This window comes from Pararge aegeria, chromosome 10 (assembly GCF_905163445.1).
Source record: "Pararge aegeria chromosome 10, ilParAegt1.1, whole genome shotgun sequence".
In the NCBI taxonomy this organism is placed as follows: Eukaryota; Metazoa; Arthropoda; class Insecta; order Lepidoptera; family Nymphalidae; genus Pararge; species Pararge aegeria.
Genome location: NC_053189.1, coordinates 6584849 through 6610439, shown reverse-complemented (window position 1 = coordinate 6610439; position 25591 = coordinate 6584849). Strand labels below are relative to the sequence as shown.

Genomic DNA, 25591 nt, shown 5'->3' with positions numbered 1-25591 from the left:
CGGTTTTAAGTAGGTGGTCTTTGGTATGATCCCGGCAGTTGCATTTAGAGAATTTATAATTTCTGAATTATCTCTGGTCTGGTCTAGTCGCAGGCTTCGGACGTGGCTAGTTACCGCCCTACTAATAAAGACGTTTCGAGATTTAGCGATCCGGTACGAAAGTAGAAACTGATTTGGGATATGGGTTTAATATAACTGACATATCCCTAACAGATTAGCCCGTTACCATCTTAGACTGCATCATCTGTTACCAGCAGGTAACAAAGGCCTCAGTGTGTCGCCAATCTAGTATACCGCGCAATACGTCACATTCAGTGGCGTGCATAGAGGGTATGCCCAGGGTATGCAGATGATATAAAATGATGAAAATCTCCAGTACGAGTTATAAAAAACTTAAAGATAGGCACCGTAAGAGTTATAAAATGCCTATCCTTAAGTATTTATAACTCGTACTGGAGATTTTCTTCATTTTATATCATCTGTATACCATATGCATACCCTCTATGCACGTCACTGCCCACTACAAGGCACGGGTCTCCACCCACATGATAAGGGGTTAAGGCCTTAGTTCACCACGCTGGCCCAGTGCGGATTGGTGGACTTCATACATACATGTTTATTATAGCTGAATGAATTCATGAAGAATGTTAACAACAAACTCACTGGTCTCTCTCCCTTAGTCATTGTTTATATTTGAAATGTAATATTTTTTTTTAGCCTACTCGTCGGTCGTTTCATGCAAACCAAGTAAGTACTCTGCAACATGATATTTTTTTTTTGTTAAAGTAAATAAATAAATAAATATACTTCAACAATACACACATCGCCATGTAGCCCCAAAGTAAGTGTAGCTCGTGTTATGGGCACTAAGATGACTGATAAATATTTTAATGAATAATATGCATAAATACTTATCATATACATATAGGCACCCAGACGCTGAAAAAAATTCATATTCATAACACAAACATTTTCCAGTTGAGGGAATCTCCAAATCTCAATTTTGCAACTACGTTGAAGATTTTTGCTCATTCTCATTGTCCAACGAAACAAGAACTCCGACACCATCAGAAAGACAGCATGTGCAGGACCGAAAGCTTTCTGTGCTCTCCGAGGCTCCGTGCCTCTTAATTTCCAAAATCCGGGCTGGTAATAAGAATGTTTTGATGGAAAACTATACATTCGCCCGACCCGAGAGTATAATTCGGGACCCCGTGATCTTCAGTCGAATATGCTAACCACTATACCAACAAGTAATCTGAACAGTAAAGGAATAAATATAGTGAAGTAATCCAAATACAATGAGGGAAACATACAGACCAAGATATGGAAGCTTCTGATTATAATAACAAAATTGGGATTACATTCTAAGTAGAAAAATTTTGACGGCCGATTGGCGCAGTGGGCAGCGACCATACTTTCCGAGACCAACGTTCGATTCCCACAGCTGGAAAATGTTTGTGTGATGTGCTATGTTTTTACAATGTCTGGGTGCTTATCCGTATATTATAAGTATTTATGTATATTATTCATAAAAATATTGATCAGTCATCTAAGCACCCATCACACAAGCTACGCTGGATGAAGATGTGTGTACGTAGTATATTTATTTATTATTTATTTACAGTTAAAATCTATAAAAAAACGCATAACAATTATTCAGAGGAAGGCATTTACTTTTGGCTGTGAATTTCTTTTTGTTTTAATTAATTTTGTTAAATAAATATATAAAGTTATCGTAAAAAACTACATGCTGATCTATTTGTAGCATTATGTGTTATTACTTATTAACACCTAACTAAGACAATCTATTTTTCTTTTACAAATAATTCTCAAAAATACATGTAATACTGTTGGTACTTAGTGCTAGTTAAAATATAATATATATGTCCAAAATCTAAAATATTCGTACATATATTAGGTAGTTGGGAACTAAGGTATTTCTATTATTCCAGAGCCCACCCTCCGCTGTAAAAAGAATGAAATACTCAAGAAATGCAGAACAATATGTCCCCCGCAATTGTGCAACATTTCCTTCACGGACTTCGCATGTGACCCTATCAAGAAGTGCGAGCAGGGCTGTGATTGTATCAAGAACTATCTTCGGGATGACAATGGAATCTGCATTCCAAACAATAAATGTCTATCGGGTAAGATGCCAGTTATTTATTTATTTATTTTATTTATTTATTTGGTATCTTTGACCCATCACTACGCACTACACTACACCATAAATAGAATAATTAAAAACTAAACTAAATCAAAAAAAAAAACTCACATTAAATATTAATATGCAATATAAAAAAGTAACAAATTAAAATTTCTGCGTCCAGGCAGCCTTACGTGGAGTTTAATATACAACTTGTAAATTGGAGAGTCGTATCGATTTATTAGTGCTTTCAGAATGCCGTTACTGCTTACAATAACGGGGTAAGCCCAACAGCATTCTGAAACCATCATTATACTGAACTCGTAGGGCGTTTAGCGATGCCAGTGTATAGTTGGTCCACAGGGATCCCGTGTAAAAGGGTTGACAAAAGGCTTTGAACAAACTAACTTTTGCGTCATGTCTACACCAAGACAAACCTGCGGACCAACATATTACAGCGCACCGCCAAAGCCCTACGCTCTCGTTCTATGTCTAACAACAACATGTCCTAGATATTTAAAATGCTTAAAATATTTAAGCGGGCGACCATTCAGTGTGATACAGTTCACTTCACACTCTTTCGTCGGCATACCTTTGGCCCTAAAGATCATGTATTCACTCTTTTTCTCATTATATATGAGCCCATGACTGTCTCCGTACACCTCACAAATATAATAATAAAGTTATAATAAATAAAAAATTATAATAAGGCCAATAAAAAATTATAATAAGGCCAATAAAAAGTTATAATAAGGCCAAGTGATAATGCCGCACTTACTTCCCCGTCTCGGTAAGTACTTCCACCATGCTTATTTCTGCCGATAAGCAGCATTGCAAGCAAGCATAAAGCGGTGGATGTCGACGTAATTACAGGCACAATGAGGCTTAACAGGCAAGTTGATGGATACAGGGCAACACTTTGCAGGATGCGTTCCTTTCATGCCCTGCGAAGTGGCTATTTATAGGCGATTGCTTTTCACATATCAGGTGAGCTATCTGCTTAGTTCATCAATGATTTAATTAAAAAAAAAAAAAAAAAATAGTAAACTGTGATAGTGATATGTTGACAGCCTGGTGGTTGGGCGTTACGCCTGAGTGAACCTTGAAGGATTATATATTATGTGTATTTATATAATATACCAGCTGACTCGCGCAACTTCGTCTGCACCAAATCAGTTATTAGAGGGTTTAATATCTTAAAAAACCTAGAAACGAATTGGAGCGTTACCTACCGGCCCTTTGCATTTTTCTCGCTTTCTGCGTTTCGATACCCGTCGCAACTTCTAAGCGATAGATTCAATTTAAATAATTTAAAAAGGAATTTACAGGTATTTAATCAAAATTGATATTTATAAAACTATTTATTTGGCTAAGGATTAATATCATAATAGAAATGTCAACATCTTACGAATACCCGTGTTTTGAGCGAAAAAGTATAGAAAAAGCTGTTATTGTGACTTATCCACAATAGTAAAACTCATAGCCTCGCGGATTCTTTTGTAGATAATCATGATTAATTTAATTAAAATTAATTAACACATATAGTAATTTAATTTAATTTAATTTAATTATTATAAATTAATTAAAACACATAGTACATTATTTTAAATAATCATCAATCATTTACGCGGCGTTCGCCAGTAAAACTGTAAGGCGGTATGACATCTTTAGAAAACATCGTTATATTTCAGCCAATTTACAGAAAACCATACTAAAATATACACTGAAACCATCCATCTATACATACATCCATCCATCTATACCTCCATCCTCACAAACTTTCGCATTTATAATATTAGTAAGATGGTGTTCATGCATTCGATCGTTGTACCATATGCCTTGCGACTTGCTGGTATCTGCGAAGAGTTATGTCCTTTATCTCCGACAATATTTATCAGGTCTTCATTAAAATTAGACAATACATGCTTCATAGTATACACTTTCAAATAAAAAAGAATTATTAAAATCGGTTCAAATTCAACGGAGCTATGAAGTAAAATTGATAAAAATTTTCATTCCGTTTCCCGCAGGAAACTTATTGTTTATCGGAATAAAAAGTATCCTATATGTTGACTCGGAATACCAGCTACCACTATACCAAATTTTATTTAAATCCGTTCGGTAATTTTCACGTGATGCCCGGACAGACAGACAAAAATTAAATAAAAATCTGTTTTGGACTCAGTATCGATTATAAAGCATCCCCCGATCGAAATTTTCAAAATATATTAAATGTAGGTACAGAAATTCAGTTACAGTTTTATTATAAGTATAGATAGAGCGTTTTTAGACCTGCGTGTATGAAGATACAACTATGGGTATAAAACTATACAGATAGTTTTGGAAACGTTGATTTTGCACTGTTATCTTATTATTATTGAGTTGTTAAGTGACTCGTGAAGAGAATGCTTTCAGTTTGAATTTATATTATTATTGAATCCTACTTTCTGACATCGGCCCACTATTGGGTATGGGTCTTCTCTCAGCATGAGAAGGGTTTGGAGCGTCCATCACGCTGGCCAGTTGCAGATTGGTAGACATCAAACGCCTTGGAGAACTTCATGAACTTCATACAGGTTTCCGATAAAGCAAATGATATTTAATTGCCAAACAATCATTCATTAGCATTTATTTGAAAAAAATAATAACATAACAAGCAAAACAAAAGCAATTTTTGTTTTATTCCATGCAACTATCGAAAAACAAATTTCGTTGTGTTTTAACAGCTTGTGTTTTTTTCTATAAAATAAAAATGTATTTAGGTAGTGTCATCTTCATTGACAAATGTGTTTAATTGTATGGAACATATTTTTGTTTGCGCTCTAATACGTAAGCAATATCGGTACCAGCAATAATATAAACACAATTAAGTAATTTGATACTTACAGTTAATTATTTTGTCAAACATTAATTTCACTTGCTTATATGTTTAGTAGTATTCGATATTTTGCGACAGAGCTCGTCCGAGGAAGTATAACCTAGCTTATTTTTGCTGTAAGAATCGCGCGGGTGTGTGTGGTATTAGAGGCACATGAGGCTTAACACTTTTTTTTTTGTTACCGGGGGTAAATCTTCAAAGATACCCGACCACAGGGAAGATCGGGTTATGTGGGATTTTTACCCACTAAAACCCCCCTCGGTGGCCATCCTCGGCAAATAATTGGGAGGCTCCGGGATCTCCTGAGAACGCACAGGTGCCTCCCTCGTAGAGCTCGTCCCGGGAGAAAATATTCCCCCGACCTCATTTGCCTCGCTATGGCTACGGCAAGCTGCTGTTCTACCCGGGTCGTGTAAATTGATGTTAAACGCCGAGAGCCCCATCCCGATCGACACGACTCGATGTCCCTTCATCTGGGACTATTGATGAGGCTTAACACCTTCCATCAAGTTGATGGAGACAGGGGTGGCAATTTGTAGGACTCTGTCTTGCGCTGCTAGTGTTAATATCGTTTGCTTTCTCGAGACGGTCAAAAACTAACACGCCCATAACTGCAATCACCTGTTGTTAAGTGAAGATGTAGTCTAAAATGGAAGCGGACTAACCTAATCTGTGTATGGCAGTCTTAGAAAACCCATTTCCCTAAGCGGTTTCTATCCGACATCATATCAGAACGCATAGTCACTTGGCAGCACGTCTCTGTTGATAGGGTGGTAACTAGCCACAGCCGAAGCCACCGCTACGCCAAACATTAGATCAATTTTAGACGGATTCTGGATTCTAGCGGTTGGTCGCAACTTCGTCCGCGGACAATTTGTAATATGAAAAATTTTCCCATACAAACAATTATCCCCAATTCTAAACACTTAATTAAAGCTTTAATACAAACCGAATTAGGTAATTTTTACACTGACGTTGCAGTGTTACTATAGTCGATAGTCACACTTCGATTGCGGGACTTCAGACGTCACTAAGAATACATTTGTGTTTGATATACTTGTGTGTAAATCATCTGTATTTACCCAGTCTCGTTACATATATAAAAGGAAAAGAAATATTTACCAGTCAAACAAGGTTGGGAGGTGAAAATGCTTGTGTTTTTTGTTATATTAGCCTTCACGGCGGAGACTTTATGTCAAGACATTTCAAGTATGTACAAGTGAACACAGACGGTTATTTTATATTAACTGACTTTTAAATTAGTTAATTATCCCGACTCTTTTTTAACTATTAAAGCAAACATTTATTAACTATTAAGGACTTTGAAAATACACAGCTTTAGTTTGTCTACGATTTATTATTTGGTTAACAATTCCTTAGCCATTGTTTAAAATTCTAATATTACGGCAAATAGTTGTGTATTGTGTTGATCTTTTAAAATAACAAACAAAGAAGCTTCTTGCTTCTTTGTTTGTTATTTTAAAAGATCGCATTAATTGAAAGCATTACCTTTGGCCAATTGATTATTCTATGCTGATATACTTATATTTCTATTATAGAAAATTATTGAAGATTGACGACACCTATTTTAAAGCGTTACCTAACTGGTTTATCTATCATTTTTATCAAAATATTCATCATCATCGTCATCATCATTTTATTCAGATCAGTGCACCGATTGAGCAACAAATAAACAAACAAAAAACATACTTTCACATTTATAATATTAGTATGCATATTTAAAAAAAGTAATGATAAGTTAGACAATTATCCGTACCCAATTGATTATTTACGCTACGGCTGGATAACTGCTAACACGCACTTGATATAAGATTTATAAATTTGAACATGTTCCCGCATAAGAAGTCGCTGAATAAGAGCGGCCCAAAATCTTAGGAAATGAAATAATGATGGCGATAATTTAAAATGCTTCGACTTCCAGACTTAGAGGCCAACGCAAGGGTTTTATTTATCTACGGAGCTTGAAAAATATAACCATTATCAATCATGTTTGCTAGCGAGCACAACAACAAGCTCAGCTTAGTGTTTTCGCTAGCGATTATTTCGGTAGTGTCTAATAACAAAACCTACTAATAATTACATACTTAATGTATGTAACATACAAGTAGTACTGTTGGTGTTTAATAAACTTTTTCATTTTCTTTTTTCATTTTAATTTTCCATTTTTCATGTTCATCTTCATTATTCATTTTAATTTTCCATTTTTCGATATTCCATTTTCATTTTTCGATTTTATTTTTCATTTTTCATTTTAATTAGTTATTTTCATTTTTCATTTTGTTATGTTTTATTTCAAATGAAGGGCCGAGACCCAATCTGTGCCCTGAGAATGAGGTATGGAAGGAATGTCGGACTATCTGTCAACCGCAGTGGTGCAACATATCGTTCATTTCATTTGCTCCCTGCGGTGAAAACCCCAAGTGCGAGCCAGGATGTGACTGTGTGCCGAATTATCTCCGGGATCTCAAAGGAATTTGCATTCCAACTGAGAAATGCCTTTCCTGTAAGTTACTTTAGATTTTTTTTAGGTAAATGCTGTTTGTTACATGCCTAAAATTCTAACGACTGATGGCGCAGTGTTAAGCGTAGTGGTTTTAAACGGAGGGTCCCGGATTCGATCCCCAGGGGAATTTGGGAATTTAGGACTTCTGAATTTTCTCTTGTTTGGTCTGGTGGGAGGATTCGGCCGTGGCTAGTTCCCACTCACAATATAACTGCCATATCCCTTACAGGTTTGCCATCTTAGATTGTATCGTTGCTTAGCAGCAGTTGAGATTGCATTCAAGGGCTAAGTTGTAGTGGAATGAAGAAATATACATATTGCTTACATAATTTTCTTGATTTGCATAATAATTAAGTTAAGTCAGCAATTTGTTTCTGTATAAGGCGGTCTATTTTTGATAACCAGTTAGTCGTTCTGGTAATATCCGAATTGTTTTCTGGCTTGTTTCGGCTTTTCCCTGCCGGTATGGCTCAGTAAAATTCTTCGGTGAGAGTGGGCCGCCTTATCTAACGCCTCTTCATATATAATTCCTGATCCTTTTTAGTCCGCATTAACTCAACTTATGCTTTTATTAAATTCAATCGATTTAAGAGCGGTGTATCATTTTTCTGAAATAGAATTTTATGTGACATAGAGTCGAATGCCTTTATGGCTATGGACAATTTCTAATGTATTATAATAAGTGCCTTGAAGGGGAAGTGCATGAAATGTAGCGTTCGCTAGAATTAAGCTTTCGGTCACTCTTTTCAGACTGCCTCAATTGGTTACCTGGTTTTTCATAGGTTTAAGTCTAGGCTGTGTTAATGATTGTTACAAAAATATTTATTCTTACATTTATTTCCTGTTTAGGTATTCAATTTTTCCCGTTTTTATCATATTTTGATGATCATTGTATTATTTTTGTTTGGTTTTCGTTTCGTTCTGCGATATTCCGTCTATCGTCTATGCACATTTATGAGAGCTATTTTTATGGCAGGGTAGTAAAATGTTTTTTAAGGTTTTTTAAGAATCGTGAGTAATTTGTAGTACGCAATAAAGCCAACACATTAACTTCCATTTACAATTTATTAGCTGAATCTGAATGTGGAAAATACCAAGAGCAATCGGACTGTGCTGACTACTATTCGGCTCAGCCGCAAATAACACTCTGCAGGCCAGGATGCAGATGTATAAAGGGCTATAGTAGAAACCCTCAGAACGAATGTGTACCAAGTAAGTATTTTGATAATAATAGGGGTTTATTTTTCTTCTTATTTGTGTTTTTTAACTACACTTACTACAAATAGCATCGGCATATATGACAGAGCTTAGGTGGCTAAACACACGGCTGCTATAGCCAGTGAGATGTGGGTTCAAATCCCACCAGTTTTGATTTTTTTATAGGCTAAACATTCCACAGAATTACGGAATATACAAATTTCTTATATTACTAAGCCACAATTAAGCATTATATTTCGAAGAAGATCTTGAAACTAAAAGGTGACTTTCAACCGTAATTTTAGGTCACAGAATAATAATTAGGTACTTACTTACAAATAAGAATCATTTTATTATGTTTGGATTAAATTCACTCTTTGCAGCGTTAATTTAATATGTTACTCTGCTTTACAGCATATTATTTGGACATGGAAATATATCGTCTTTGAGGTTTCTGCGTGGCCAATATCATGCGTAATAGCACCCTTTGTTAACGCAGGTAAAACCGTGGGAACAGCTAGCTAGTAATAAATCTAAAACTTACATTTACTCTTTATTAGCTCAACCACAATGTGGAAAATACCAGGAAAAATCAGACTGTGCTGACAATTATTCCGCCGAGCCGCAAATCACAGTTTGCAGGCCAGGATGCAGATGTATCACGGGTTATACTAGAAACAAGCTCAATGAATGTGAAATAAGTAAGTATAGTCTATCCTAAGTCCACGCTTTTTTTAAAATAAAATATATTTTTTATTCACACTATTATTAATTTAAATTTTTAGAAATTTTTAAAACTATTCTTAATTTAAATTTATTAAATAAATAATTAATTAAAATTTATTTTCTATTTTTTAGTTCGGTTTTCTATAAAAAGCGTGTTTTTTTAGTTTTTTTTAAACTATTATTTATTTTCTACTTTTTAGTTTGGTTTATTTTAAACTGTTATTTGATCTAATCTACTATCAATTCCGTGATAACTTATTTAAAACAGCCCATTAAAAAGTAACAGCTAACGCCCTCTACCATCTAGTAGCTTAATGTTTTCTGTGGTATTTGTTAGGTACGCGAACGCCATCTGTTGGAAACGCCATAGGTTTTTTACATTTGGGTCTAGGGTTTTTTACATTTGGGTCTAGATGGCGCTGTAGTAATTGTAATTAATAGTCCGAAAAAACTAAAAAATCTTATTTTTTATTTTGAAAATTGGAATAATCTTCTCAGATTAGTGTATTGTCATCGATCTTCGATATGTCTACAAAGTTTGAATCAAATCTGAACGTTCAAAGTGGGTCAAAATCGCGCCCAAAGATGTCGGTTACAAATAAACATACAAACATACAGGTGAAGCTAATAAAAAGCGTGTAAAAAGGGCAAATCCAACGTGAATATGTGTCTTACTATGATGAACGCATCACACGGTTATATGAATAAACATATTTTTGACTTTGATTTGATACGTGAAACATTTTTTTTCGTAATGTGTGTAGTTGATTAACCTTATGAGTAGCAACAGCGCAACGGTTTGGGCTTGTGAGCTTTCGAAGAAGCATAGGGTTCTTCGGCCAAAGGGTATCTCATGTGATGCTGAACCGTGGCTTAGACGACGGCTGGTGAGGAAACCAGCATGCCTCAAAGTTCCCCAAACGCGTAGAAAGTCTACCAATCAGCACTTGGCCAGCCTGGTGGACTATGGCCTAAACTCTTCTCATTTTGGGAGGAGACCCGTTCTCTGAAGTGGACCGGTAAAGGATTAATGATGATGATGCATTTTTCGTTACAGAATGTGGTAAAAACGAGGAAGCCTCCGAATGCAAGCAAGTTTGTCCTCCACTAGACTGTCGTTGGGACCCTACCAAGATGGCCTGCAAACCTGGACCCTGTCAAGCTGGATGCAATTGTATTAAAGGGTACTTAACGAATAGCCAAGGCGTTTGTATACCCAAAGAACAGTGTCCAAAAAGTTAGTGAACCTTAACTTTTTACTCAGAATATTTCAGTTATGTAGCTTGACTCGTAGAATAATGTCCACTATATTGGAAGACGAAGGTTTTTAAATTTCAAAGTTATTATTAATATTTGAAAATTTCTAATTGTGATTAGTTCCTCAAGAATGTCCGGAAAACGAAGAACCAACGGATTGTGCTAAAAATATGGACCCAAATCAATCCACTCTGACGATTAAATGCCGACCTTGCCAATGTATCGAGAACTTTGTGAGAAACAGTGACGGTGTATGCGTGTCAAGTAAGTTTCATTATAGCTAAAAAATACTATAACGTCACAGCTTCTCGTGACGGCAAGAAAAATAACCTAACACAAAAATGTATCCGTTGAATAGCTCTAAACCTCCTTCTTCTTAAACTTCTTTGTAAATTTCAGAAATATCGTAATTAGATAATGTCGGCAGAGAATCTTATTGTACTTTAATTGCATATAGATTATTTTTACTGCGCACGTATGTTGTGTTGTTTTGTTTAAATTTTTTGTACTTTTGTTAGGGTATTTTTTTATTTCACTAGAAGATTTTTTTGACTGCAACCAAAGCGACGCTACTTTATCGCTACCCCAAAAATTTTTTATCTTTTAGCCCGTTCCTTGCATCGATCAAATTCAAAGAGGTCGGCAAATGCTAGATCGTAGTACCCATTTATTATAATATATCAGTGTAAACAAGAAATAAAATCTACTTAAGCCTCTAGAGTCGAAAACGTTCCTTGAAAACAAATGTCTAATTTACAGAGCTAAATCTCTCCAAATAGGAAATTACCTTTCCAGGTGAGACCCTGAGTATTTACGACCAATGCAAGCCAACTTGCTCTATCCCAAACCCCCGAACTGGCCGCAAATCTCAGACACAGCGACCAATCGGTGTAATTGCGCCCTCGCGAGGGTTATATATTATCCGAGAAAGGAGGCCAATGTGTTAAATTAGTTGCGCTACAGTAGCAAATGTTTGTGAAAACGACTTGACTTCAATTCGTAGCTTAGAACTTCAGGGGCTTAGTATCACTGCGTTGACGTTTTTGTTTTAGAATTATGATCCTTATTTTAAGTACGTTGTATGACACAAACTTCGATAATCTTTGCGTATATGAAGTATTTTTTGATTTCAAACTATCAGTTGCAAAATTTTTTGTTATCAGTACCAAAATCCATAATTTTAAGCTACGGTACAAGGTCACCACGAGTGCGGCCATGGCACCCGGCGAGCGTTATTGCGGGCAATCATTTTTTTAAATATAATTTGTAGTGTATCAACAAAACCTTTAATTTCTGCAAAACTAAGATCATCATCACCATCAACGACCCATTACCGGCCCGCTACAGGGCACGGGTTCATCTCAGAAGGAGCAATGAGTAGGATTTAGGCCGTAGTCTAGCACGCTGGCCTAGTGCGGATTGGTAGACTTCACATGCCGTTGAGAATTTTATGTATGCATGCAGTTTTATGTATTTAGTATTTTATGTTTCCTCACGATGTTACTTCATCGTTTAAAGCAAGTGATATTACAATTAAATTAAAACGCACATAACTCCGAAAAGTCAGTGGTGCGTGCCGGGGCTCAAAGTCGGTCTCAACGAAAGGCAAGCCGAAGCCTTACCCACAAGGCTATCACCGCTAAATAAGATACTTTTGGGATATAGTAGATACATCCAAAGTAGTTCTAGTAGAGCAGTTTTTTTTTTAATTAGTTAGTTCGTTCCTATCTAAACATTGTTTTCAGAGGATAAACTGTGCGACGGTGATCGAAACACGACTTACACTCAATGCCCAAACCGATGCACGTCAACATGCAAAAACCCTAATGGCATTTGCACTAAGTTATGTCGAGAAGGCTATGGCTGTGGATGCAAACCTGGTTATCTTTATTCGGATGACAGAAAATGTATTCTACCACAAGACTGTCCAGGTAGTATAGTTGCTTAAACATAAAATAACATTCTCAGACCTTATGGTCTATGGTCTATGGTCTATGGTCTATGGTCTATGGTCTATGGTCTATGGTCTATGGTCTATGGTCTATGGTCTATGGTCTATGGTCTATGGTCTATGGTCTATGGTCTACGGTCTATGGTCTATGGTCTATGGTCTATAAAATAACAAAGTTTTAATGATGTTATGATCATTAAAACTTTGTTATTCGATATTTAGCTTATGAGGGGTATTGGGGATGCCAGCCTCCAAAACTAGTAACCTAATTGGTTCTGTCTACAAGTGGCGGTATAAGCGTATTTTCAATTTAGACGGTTGTTATTGGTCCAAAGAGTAGAGTACTATAAGTTCTGCTATTTGTAACCTACCTAGAACTTTCAGTAATTTTAGTATAGCTTTTTATGGCAGAGCTCGTCCGAGGAGTACTTCAACCAAGCATATTTCTGCCGCCAAGCAGTATTGTTGCCATGCTGTGTTGCGGTTTGAATGTCGTTGTTGCCGGTGTTATAACAGACAAGAGGCTATACACCTACGCTTCAGGTTTATGGATACAGGACGGCATGTTACAGGACGTGTTATTTGCATATCCTACGTAGTATGAGTGTCTATAAATAAAATGTATAACATGCATTTTATATATCAGGTCAACGTCGTTAGTTTTTGAATGATGCATGTTTAGCTTTTTCTTTATTTTTAATGTTTCTGTTTGTTTCCTTATCAATAATGGGGTTTTATTTATTTATGTAACAGTTGTGCGTGCTTGTAATTTTATTTCAGGTGGAAATCCATGCAAGGATAATCAGACTTTCGTCTACTGCAACGCCGGGTGCCCAACCGCTAATTGTCCAGAGGATGACAACCAAGGTGAAATAGCTTGCGATCAACCGTATCCCTGTGCATCTGGATGCGCTTGCAAGAGGAATTACAAATGGCTGAACAACGAACGTGAAAAATGCGTCCTAGCTTCGGAATGTCGTAAGATTCACCTTTAAAATAATGTTTTGTATTCTACTCATTCATTGCAGTTATCGGCTATTTCACTGCAATCTTACCTGTGTTAAGTGATGACGCAATGTAGTTTATGTTATGACATATTTTTAAAATTGCACTATCCCGTTTCCATAATCATTTTCTTCTTTCATTAAGGGTTGTCAGGAGATCGCTTAAAGCGATAAGACCGCCTTGGCGCATTTTTATTCTTCTTGTATTATGTTTTCAATTTATATTATCTTTATCCCTTAGTTGTGTGCAATAAAGAATTTATCTATCTATCTATCTATGGTAGTGACATCGGGACGCTTAATCGCTTGCCGTCAAATCTTTTTTGACATCGTGGTAAGCAGCAACGGCTGTACCCTCCCACAAGACTCGATCAGAAAAAATTTAGATAAAATTGCCCTGCCGGGGCTAAACCCGGGACCCCGCTTATAAGACACAGAGCTTAACACTGCGCCAAGGTGATCGTCCACCCCTCACTAGGTGGACAGCCGATGCAAGTGACCCGCTTAGAGTCGCCTGGTCACATGAGTGGACCGTGTTCTTACAAAAGACTTATTTTTAGTTAATTATGATTTATATGGTATCGAAAATCCATATTGCAATCTAGTTACAATATTGGTAAACGGGCTTGTCACTAGGTGGCGTTTTTTCGATACCATCTAAATCTTAGTTAATTTCACGCTATCGAATAAGTAAGAAAATCACACACGTTAAACTCCCATCCTCTGGAACAGTCTCTTGGGTTACGGTGATAAGAATGCTTGGAACGGAAAGTAAATCTCAAAACTTAGATTACTGTGTTTTTTTTAAATTAACAAATATAACTTTATTTAGGTTATATATAATTCCAAGTATAATAATTACATAATAATAATTACAAAGTAACATTCATATTTCACTTATGGGCATACCCAAAATGCTGGCAATGTTGCCACTTTGAAATGCTAGGTCATATCAACCTCTTACCGGCCCACTACAAAGCATGGGTCTGCCACAAAAAGTCTAAGCCCGTAGTCCACTACGCTGGCCCAGTGCGGATTGGTGGACTCTCAGGTATGCAGGATTCCTCACGATGTTTTCTTTCACCGTTGAAGCAAGTGATATAATAATGTCTTAAAATAAACTATACCTACTAATATTATAAATGTCAATGTAAGTTTGTTTGTTACGCTTTCACGCAAAAACTACTTTACCGATCCTCATGAAACTTTGTACACATATTCTTGGAAGTGTCAGAAGTAATATAGGATACTTTTTATCCCGACATTTCCTTTGGGAGACGGGATGAAAGTGTTTGAAGATTTTACACCATAACTCCGTCCAATTATAACCAATTAAAATAATTATTTTTGTATTATAGAGGTTATAATATGTATTTAATTTTGCCCAAACTTTGTGTAGACCTGATGAATGTGGTTGGAGATAGAGGACAGAACTCCTCATCGGAACAAACTCCTCATTTAAGGCTTAGCGATACTGAATACTTTAATTTTTTTTAGAACTACAACTAAATTGAATGCCACATCAAAATACAAAATCAAAAGCAGACGAAGTCGCGGGCAACAGCTAGTATAACTTGAATTGCTAGACTTAGCCGTAACTAACTATGTAAAATCGAAGTTAATGCGTAAAAATAATTTGTCTGCAGCTCCAGTCAAATGCACGAGGAAAAACGAAATCTGGGCTCCATGTTCTTCAAGATGCTCTTCAGACAAGTGCAGGGACAGAGGTACATCGATATGCACAATATCAATTGGAGGCCAGGAATGTCAACCACAATGCGTTTGCAAAAAAGGATACCTCAGGAATGAGTCAGGCATCTGCGTACCTATTGCTGAATGCCGTAAGTTTTATGGAATAATTCAATTAAATTCATAAGAATTATTTATGAACAATAAGTATAATTTTGATGGCGCAGTGCAGTGACCCTGCTTTCTAAGCCCAAGGCTTTGGGTTCGATTCCCACAATTTAATATTATATATTATTCATCAGTCATCTCAGTACCCAGAACAAAAGCTACGCTTACTTCGGGGCTGAAGGCGAAGTGTGTGGTTTCGTAATATATTTAGTTATATTTATTTACAAACAACAATCTGCCTTGTTTGTAAAATTAGTTATTAAAGTAGGTAAGTATACCACTACTGGGTACTGCCTTTTTTTCTCGTAGCAAAGGGGGAATCAGAGCAACACGATGCTTCAATGCGGGTTGGCGGGCATTATCTATTGTAATCACATGGTAGTGATAGTGATAATAACCGGAATCGACCGATTTAAAACACTTCGAGGTCGACCACGCTAAATAACCAATGCCAGGCTGGTACTGAAAATTTCTCTAAAAATAATTTGGTATACTGTAAGTAATTTCATTGAAAATTAAGACTGAAAAGTGCTTTATTATGAACAAAACTAAAAGTGCTTTTTATTTCTATCATTTATTATTTTTCTTTTTTTTTTTTAAATTATTAACAATCCTTAAGAATACATTAAAAAACACTATTAAAAATTTATAAAAAAAAAAAAAAACTTCCACCCTCCGCTTGCGGGTCTTTTGAATGCCCAAGCAACCGGTGGTCAGGGCTCCAGAGTGAGAAACCTCCTCACAATACGCGCCGTTTCAAGGACTACTGCCTTCTGTATCCGACCCTTGATCCAACAACCAAGCGAAAGCTTCTTGAGATGTTGGTCGAAGCTTTTCGCGAGAAGACCATTGACTGAAACGACAATCGGAACAACAACGGTCGACTCAACACTCCACATGGCGGTAATCTCGTGAGCAAGGTCCATGTATTTAGATACTTTTTCCTTTTCAGCTTTCACCAGATTATCGTCATGTGGAATAGTTATGTCAACAATTATTGCACGGCGCACTGATCGATCGACTAGCACTATATCAGGTCTATTAGCTGTAATATACCTGTCAGTGATAATCGTTCGATCCCAGTAGAGCAATGCACTGCTAGTGCTTTATTATTAACAAAACCAACCATCCAACTTTAGTATTTTTTTACGTTCTTTATGTGGCTATTTAATATACAAGTACGCCGAACTTTGTAGTAGTCTGTGGGTAGTACCTATTTGTAGGGTAAGGTTAATGGTGATATGATTTTTGCAATGGCCCCAGCACCGCAATGTGGTAAGAACGAAGTACCAACGGAATGTGCTGTCGATTACCCACAAACTCTTTCCAAGGATGACGCTATCGCCGAAAGGATAAGATGCTTGCCTGGATGCAAATGTATTGACGGTTACACGAAAGTTAACGGTGTATGTACTCGAAGTAAGTTTTTATATTAGTTATATTAGTTATTAATGCCTAGTATAAAATATTATATGTATACTAGCTGATGCCTGCGACTTAGTCCGCGCTTGTTAAGTTGTTTTAAAAATATTTTGGGATGCTAATTGAAAACAAAAATTAAATTCATCCATCGTAGTCGCTTAGGGGGAAAAATAGATGACGAACGATTCTCAGACCGTTTATGAAAAAAAAAAATTATAAGAATCTGTCAAGCCGTTTTAGAGGAGTCCCCGACACTATGACACGGGAATTTTATATATCTTATACTAATATATAAAGCGGAAGAGTTTGTTTGTTTGTTTACTTGAACGCGATTATCTCAGGAACTACTGGTCTGATTAAAAAAAAATGTCTTTGTTGGATAGCCCATTTATCCAGGAAGGCTTTATCATCATATTTTTTTTCCTTTTCGCTACGTGTGCTGCGTAAAAGGTTAAAGTCGTTCCCCTTTAAAAGTTCAAAAAAAAGTTAGCGACAGCATTTGTCTTTTAAGATAGACTTATACGCGGACAAAGTCGCGAGGGAGCGCTATTTGGATATAAAATTCTCTATCACTGAGTCCAATCCCCGGCACGCACCTCTAACTCCTAAATTCTTAAAGGCTGGGACTACCAGGCATGCCTACCAATCTGCACTCAGGACGATTGGTGCACTATTGATGTTTATTACTTAGTTTTTTATATTATATTGGTTTTTAGTTTCTCTGTGTGGAAAAAATGAAGAACCAAATGATTGCCCTATCATATTTTATCCACAACCAGAGCCTGACATTTTAGTTGTCCAATCAAACGAGAAGATCAGATGTAGGCAATGCAGATGTATTAAAGGGTTTGAGTATAGCAGTAGCGGTGTATGCATTCCTAGTAAGTAAAATTGTATTCACTACCTAATTTTTTTTTAATCAATTTCAAAAAATTCAATATTCATTTATTTCAAGTAGGCCTAATTAATAAGCACTTTTGAAACGTCAAGTCAGTCTGTTTGTAGTGACTCTACCACCGGTTCGGAAGGCAGATTCCACTGAGAAGAGCCGGCAAGAAACTCAGCAGATTGCTCTTATCCAACATCATTTTAAAGTTTAACAATCTTTAGAATTTTTCTGTTTTGTGAGAGATGAGAGCGGAGCGGCCTGCTTCCAAGCAGCCTTGTCGTTAAGGAATTCATCAATCGTGTAGTAACCACGATTTGTTAAATGTGTTTTAATATATTGCTTAAACTTTGGTTAAGATAGATCTAATATTACCTTTGGTATCATGTTATAAAAGCATATAACCATCCCCACAAAGGATTTCTGCACTTTTCTCAGACGATATTCAGATATCACTAATTTATGTCCGTTTCTAGTTAGTCGACTGTTTATATCGACTTTTTGTTTATAATTATTTATGTTTTGTTTAATAAAGATTATATTATTATAAATATATTGCAAGGCTACTGTAAGTATACCTATTTCTTTAAATTTGGTACGAAGGGATTTGTGTGATCTAAGTTTATATATCAAAGCAAGTACGTTTTGGGGCGTCTTTTTCTCAATTCTCAATTCTGTACGTTATTTAAATATTATACGGATTTATTTGTAATATTTAGTGTTAAAATTTATATACGTTATGTTAAATTTTTCATTTGTTATTAGTTTCTCGGTGTGGAAAAAACGAAGAAGCAAATATTTGCCCTGTTATATTGAATCCACGAGCAGAGCCTGACATTTTAGTTGTGGAATCAACCGAGAAGATCAGATGTAGGCCATGCAGATGTATCAAAGGGTATGAGTATAGCAGTAGCGGTGTATGCATTCCTAGTAAGTAATATTGTATACAATCTATTTTTTTTAAACAAATATAAACTTCAAGTCGTCGAAAAAAAATTTTTTCTCGCGAATCCCTTCGAGCCAAATTTGAAAAAAAAGGTAAACTTACAGTAGCTTCGCAATATATTTATAATAATATAAAATACCATGGAACAAACATTAATAATTATAAACAAAATGTCGATACAAACAATCGAGTTAATAGAAATGGACATAAACTAGTGATGTCTGCATACCGTCTGAAAAAATTACAGAAATCCTTTGTGGGTATGGGTAACCTAAGTGTTAAGAATGTATTAAAATACATTTAATCAATCGTGGTTACTACACGATTAATTAATGTCTTAAAATGATGTTGAAAAAGAGTAATCTGCTGAGTTTTTTTTGCCGGCTCTTTCGATAAAATCTGTCTTTTGAACACGTGGTAGAGTCACTACAAACAGACTGACTTGACGTTTCAAAAATGCTTATAAACTACTAGGCCTACTTGAATTCAATCAATTTAGTTATTTTTTTCAACTTTGAATAACTTCAGTTGAGTAGCTTTTGAACCATATTTTTTGCAATAAGTTTATACCTTTATTTTTTTTAAGGCCAATGTGGAGAGTTTGAAGAAATATTTCCAAATGATGGATGCCCGCGCTGTAGATGTATACTCAACTATGTAAGAGATGAAAGCGGTAAATGTGTTCCAGGTAAGTGATATTTCTGAAAAAAATAGAATAAGCTCTAACTATAATACTTACTTTTGTTATGTGTTTATATTATGTTATAACACTTAGATAGGGGAGCTGTGATAGACCAGTGGTTAGGACTTCGACTTCACTCTCGGGGGCCGAGTTTGAAACCCAGCACGCACATGTAGCTTTTCTAAATGATGTGCGTTTTAAGTAATGCATGCCTGAGAATTCTCCGTAATGTCCACAAAGGCATGTAATCTACCAATCCGCACTGGGCCAGCGTGGTGGACTACGGCTTTAACCCTTCTCATTCTGCCTCACCAGGCTCCGGTTAAACGACAACAAACTTGTATTGGCGGTATATCACTTCCAGAAAGGTAATGAGTTTATTCACTATGTAAGCCATTGATTTATTATGTTACTATGTAAGATAAAAAGGAGGTATCATTTAAATTTAAATTAGGAACAAACACTCCATGAAACGACTTGTCGTCCAGGGGAAAGTGGAAGGCTAACGGGTCACGCGGTCGATTACTCACGCGTTGGACAGACATAATAAAAGCTGCAACACAAACCTCCATAGTCCAATGTTCCAGAAACGCTGAAGATCGTAACACGTGGAGGCGCATCGCGGGGGCTGCTGTAGCCAAAGAAAATGTATCAAGAGTGAACGACTAAGGAGAGATCATTTAAATACGTTATCCTAAAGTATCAAATCGTTTATGACAACGACAGCAAAAAAATATATTATCAGTGTACAAAGAACATCATTCTAATATAGGCCGAGTGGTTATCCGTATAATGGGAATACATTTTCAATAAATAAACAGACGATTGCAGGTCTCTATCTTAGCTAAAACACGTAAACGAAACCTGCCTCGAAGCTATACGTATGCAATTCCAAACTCCCCCATTCAAGTCGGTCAAACCGTTTGCGTTCTAAGCAGTTTTCTTCGTATCTTCTTCCACATAACTTAAACTGAGCTCAAGTTATTCGCCACACACAATTTAATGTAACATGCATTAGCTAATACAGAATACTTGGTCTGATGAGCGCTGTGTAGTCGCAGTAGCACGCAGTAGTCGTATTGCTTAAACACCATTGTTATGTTTCCAGAAAATACACTGTGCAAGGGTGATCAAAACAAAACCTACACAGAATGTCCCAATCGGTGCCAGTCAACCTGCAAAAACCCAGAGGCAATTTGCACAGAAAAATGTGAACCAAAAGGTTGCGAGTGCAAATTTGGTTACATTAAGAATGATGACGGCATATGTGTTTTACCACAAGACTGTCCAGGTAATTTTTAAGAGCAATAATACTACAGCAATATAAATCTATCGAAGTTCTTTTTTAGCTAGTTTTTCGTGGTAAATGATAAAATATAGTAATTAAACATTTTTTTAATAATATAAGCTTATTAAACAATGAAACTTCCGCTTCACCCCGGCAAGCACCTCTGTCTTTTCGGAGATGCGATTTTTAAGTAATATTACTCGCTTCAACGGTGAAGGAACACATTTTTTACGAAACCTGCACGCCTGAGAGTTCTCCATAATGTTGTTAAGGATGTGTACAGATTCCTTATGTAGCAAGCGTGGTGGACCCGACCTCTAAAGTGTACTTGTAATGGATGATGATGAAATAAAATAGTAATAGGCAATTTTTTTATAGAGGATTAAATAAAAAATACCGAAAAGCTCTCGGCCTACATTTGTTTATATTAAAACTAAAAACTTTTGTGCTACGACTTTTTACTCTATAGTTTGTGAAATATTAAATAAATAAATCAATATTTTACATGGATTCTCTACTTGTAACTACTCTGTAAAGTAACATCGGCAACAGCGCGCGAATCACGACTCAATCCACGAACCACGATCGACAACTCGGATCACATGTATTTGGTGTAATATCATTTTACAGAAATGAAACGATATTTATTTTTTGTATGAATAAAATTTTAAAAAGTCGTGGAACGAAAGTTGTTAGTTTTAATGACCTCGGGGTCACCACTTTTACGTACCTGCTCGGAAGTAGGTAAAGATAATAAATAATGTAGACACGGACTATTCACTGGTAAATATTGAATCGTAGTAGTTACTTACAAATAGTGTTATAAAATGACAATAGTGGCATGAAGTACAGAGGTTTAGATTGATCTTATATACTAACAATATTGGAATTGTGTGTCCATAACGAATGTTTTGTTACAAGATCACGTCAATATAATAATTATCTAAATGAATATGCACAATACGTGCTAACAAATATTTTCTTACAAGCTAAGCACTTTTAACATACATACATATTAGCTCGGGCTTTCTTGCCAAAGGAACTACAAGGCCGAGTGCTTTCTGGTATTTTTTATTTAACCCTGTATATAAGAAAAATGCTAATGAATTGGACTTCTATTAAGTGAAGAATTTATAGAATTTGACTATTTTTACTTTTGCTGTAAACTATTTAAAACTAAATAAAATCTAAAACATCCTCTAAACCACCGAAGCGAGGCACAGTTCCTAAGATGCTGGCAGCATTGCCCCTTTGGATGGCCAAACTAATTCGTTGGCCAAGGTAACTGCCCGCTCTAGGATCACCGGAAGACCCGATAACCCTTTTCGATAATTCTTTGAAAAGAGTTCTTGCCTCTGGACCCCACGGTCCCAAAGTCGACTCCAAAAGGCACAAAAAAGAAGCTGCTATCCAGGTTTCATATTTACGCCTCTTGGCCTGCTCGGCACCGGTAGCAGCCGCACCCACCATTGACGAGGTGGCCTGGATGTGTGATGCAGCAATTTTCTTTAGCTGTAACATTGTATTTTCAGGTGGAAATCCTTGCGGGTATAATCAAACATATACGGCATGTAAATTCGGTTGCCCCACCAACTATTGTCCAAAGGATGACAGCTTGGCTCAAGTGGCTTGTTTGCCAGCATTCCCCTGCTCTGGAGGTTGCGCTTGTAAAAGGAATTATCTGCTGGCCAGTGAGAAAGACAAGAGATGTATCCTAGGTTCCGAATGTGGTAATTATTTTGTACCGTTGAATTATTGCACGCCTCATAAGCGAAGCGTTGTGGTGGGTATTACTGTCAGCTTACGCACACCGAGTGATTCTCCAACTTAAAATGTCACTTATTTATTCTTGATTGCTTTTATAAGTAAATATAAATAGCAAAATGTTGCGAAGAAACACTATTTTTAACACTCATGATATTTTTAAATCTCTTTTTGGAGTTTACTCCTTAAGAATCGATTTTCATATATAAGGCGCCCGGTATCAGAAAAATGTGAGGAGTAAAATCTACTGATGAATGACCTCGTTACGTTTTCGCTTTGCGACGTTGCATGCCCGGCAACTGTGATGCGCAAACATGCAACGTCGCTTTCGTTAAATTAACTTATTTTTCCTAATCTTGTTACCATGGAAACTAAATACATAATAAACTTTACATTTTCTCCTAATATTTCTGATACTCTACATCCACCTCAATCTCCCGTAGGCTACTTTTAAGAAATTACACATCCGCCGTGTGTGAATAAATTGCACAGGATTTTTAATTTACCCTTTCATAATATGGTATTAATCTTTATTCAGCTAAATAAACTTTTTGTGTATGTTTCGACAATCGTACTTAAGGAGTAAACTCCAGTCGTGCGTCGGAGCTGACACACACTTTTTTTATTATTGAAACTAATTAAAACATTGTTTAAAGATGTCTGTCTTGGACGTCCGTGTGTCTGTTTGTGTGGATCCCGTATCTTGTGGTCACGGTAACGAGCGAAATACTTCACTTATCGAGTTGCTTTTTTTTGTGGGCTTCAGTATTTTGAGAAATAGAAGCCTATTACTTTTCACTTTAATTAATTAGATGTAATTTAATTATTTTTTACAAATAATCTCAATTTTATTGTAATGAATGAGATTATGAGGCGTGCACGTTTGGATTTTCCAACTATTTTATTTTACTTTATGGAGCGCGTTCCGATTGCTAATTTGAGTTATAGGTAATTTTAGAAACTATCACTATTTTGTATATTTACTTGTAAAATTGCACGATAAAACTCTTTAATTGGATATCAAATTCAGTACTATATTTTTTTCTACTTAGTTTTTTTTGCGTGCTCTATATCTCCTATTTTGAGCTTTTTTAAAAAAAAAAATTTAAAATGGCACTTGTAGTAGGTGTATTTTATATGGTAATCAATGATGACAATGATTTTATATATAAAATCAAAAACTGCCCCGTTCCTTGCGACTTGAAACAAGTCACATATGAAACCTTTACTTTGAGTAAGCGTGCTGTGGTTTTATAGGGCAAAAGTCCTGGATCCGATCTCTGGTGGTCGTAGTTTAAAAATTGTTTCTGAATTTTATCTGGTATGGTGGGTTTTAACCGTTGCTAACTACCATCCTACTGATAAACGCAAAGGGGTGAAATCGCTAAGGGGTGTGGGTTTAACATAACTGCCTTACCCGTAACAGGTTAACCCGCTATAACCTTAGATTACATCATGACAAAAGGGCTAACTTGTGGTGAAACATAATATTAAAAATACATGCGGGCAAGGCATTCCGTGTAAATATGCAGCAACCTTTACGTTTATTGCATAGGGTGTTTCTGCTAAAGTTTTTGGTGGTTTGTTTTAAGCTCCTTTCAAATGCACGAGGATAAACGAAATGTATGACTCCTGCCCTGGGCCATGCCTCTCGGAGAATTGCGGTGACGTTAAAGTGGTTACATGCAACACCCTCCTTCCACACGAATGTAGGCCACGGTGCGTGTGTCAAGATGGATATCAAAGGAGTCTTTCCACAGGCGAATGTATCCCTATCCGAGCTTGCGGTAGGTTCATTTTTTTTAATCTTAACTAAGGATCATTATTTCCAGAAGACATACTAACTACTAAGTGGAAGAGCTTTTTGTGACAGAAAAGTACTGCTGCCTAGGTTGATGGACACAGATCATGCCTTGCGAAGTGTTTAATAATTTATTTATTCGTTATCAACAGCGTTAAAACAAAAATATATTTATAAATAGTTTCCAATCAACGAAGTCAAATCTCACATGAACACAACATTCTGTAACTCAATTAATTATGTAATAGACGCTGACAAAACTAAAGCTTCAACGGGCGATGGAGAGAGCTATGTCAGAAGCATCTTTACTCTCTACGTGATCAAATAAGAAATGAAGAGATCTGTAGAGGAATTAGACTTAGACTTAAAGCTCAAAAAAAACATGTACTTTAATTAGGCCTGGCCTTTGAAAGCCGCGTGAAGGCAAGGAATACGCACTTGGCCAAGCGGCGTGGTGGACTACTTCGTAGAGGTCCAAATTAAGTTAGGAAATCATTTATTTTAATCGTAGTCTTAACTCTTAGCGTAGTGTTTATATGCTCTTTATCTGTCATTAATGTTATGTTTGTTTTTTTACAGATAACAATCCCTCTATTGACGTTTATCGTCTATAATAGAGTGCAGCAGCATCGGCAGTATGAAAACAATGAGGAAAACAGAGAAAAACAAACTTGCTAACTAGTTCAGTCAGTATAGATGTCATAATAATTGGGAGTAGAAAAAAAAAATGACTCCCAGTCTTTAAACGGTGGACAAATATATTTAATACAAAGGACCTATGTCTATCAGTACACAAAGTTCGTCCATCGGTTTTGCCAAACTGCATGATCCTGACTGCACTAAAAAGCGAATATATAATAAGGGTTTGCATAAAAGACATTAAGTCGCAGGGGTCGGCTATGTCAATGGGTGTCCCACAGGGTTCAATTTTGGGTCCCTTCCTATTTTTGGTGTATATAAATGATCTTCCACACCATGTCAGTGAAACCTGTGACATTGTACTGTTTGCAGATGATACATCTCTAATTTTTAAAACTGATAGAGGTAGAGATAACTCTGTCGATGTAAGCCGTGCTATGTCGCATATGTCGCACTGGTTTACTGTCAATAATTTACTTTTAAATGCAAAAAAAACTAAGTGTGTGGAATTTATTTTACCAAATGTAAAGAAAGTTAATAAAAATATAATAATAAATGGAGAATCACTAAAAATGGAAGATTCCACAGTTTTTCTGGGCATGACCTTGGATTGTAAGCTT

At 36.2% G+C, this 25591-nt stretch overlaps 1 protein-coding gene across 1 annotated transcript; it reads left to right on the top strand.

Moving 5' to 3' along the window:
* Positions 1–1231: 1231 nt before the first annotated feature.
* On the top strand, positions 1232–25214 carry LOC120627032 (zonadhesin-like). Its single transcript, XM_039894871.1, has 17 exons — positions 1232–1253; positions 1956–2150; positions 7351–7551; positions 8623–8763; positions 9309–9449; positions 10532–10711; positions 10852–10995; positions 12477–12662; positions 13463–13660; positions 15333–15527; positions 16807–16962; positions 17682–17846; positions 18617–18781; positions 20588–20770; positions 22300–22497; positions 24124–24318; positions 24912–25214. Exons 1-17 carry the CDS (start codon positions 1232–1234, stop codon positions 24944–24946), a joined length of 2700 nt encoding a protein of 899 aa, XP_039750805.1. The 3' UTR covers positions 24947–25214.
* Positions 25215–25591: the final 377 nt, after the last annotated feature.

Coding starts and splice junctions, on each gene's coding strand:
- LOC120627032 (XM_039894871.1), top strand. CDS start 1,232: ATGCTAACCACTATACCAACAA. Junction 1,254..1,955: donor GCTAACCACTATACCAACAA/GTAATCTGAACA, acceptor CTATTATTCCAG/AGCCCACCCTCCGCTGTAAA. Junction 10,712..10,851: donor CAAAGAACAGTGTCCAAAAA/GTTAGTGAACCT, acceptor AATTGTGATTAG/TTCCTCAAGAATGTCCGGAA.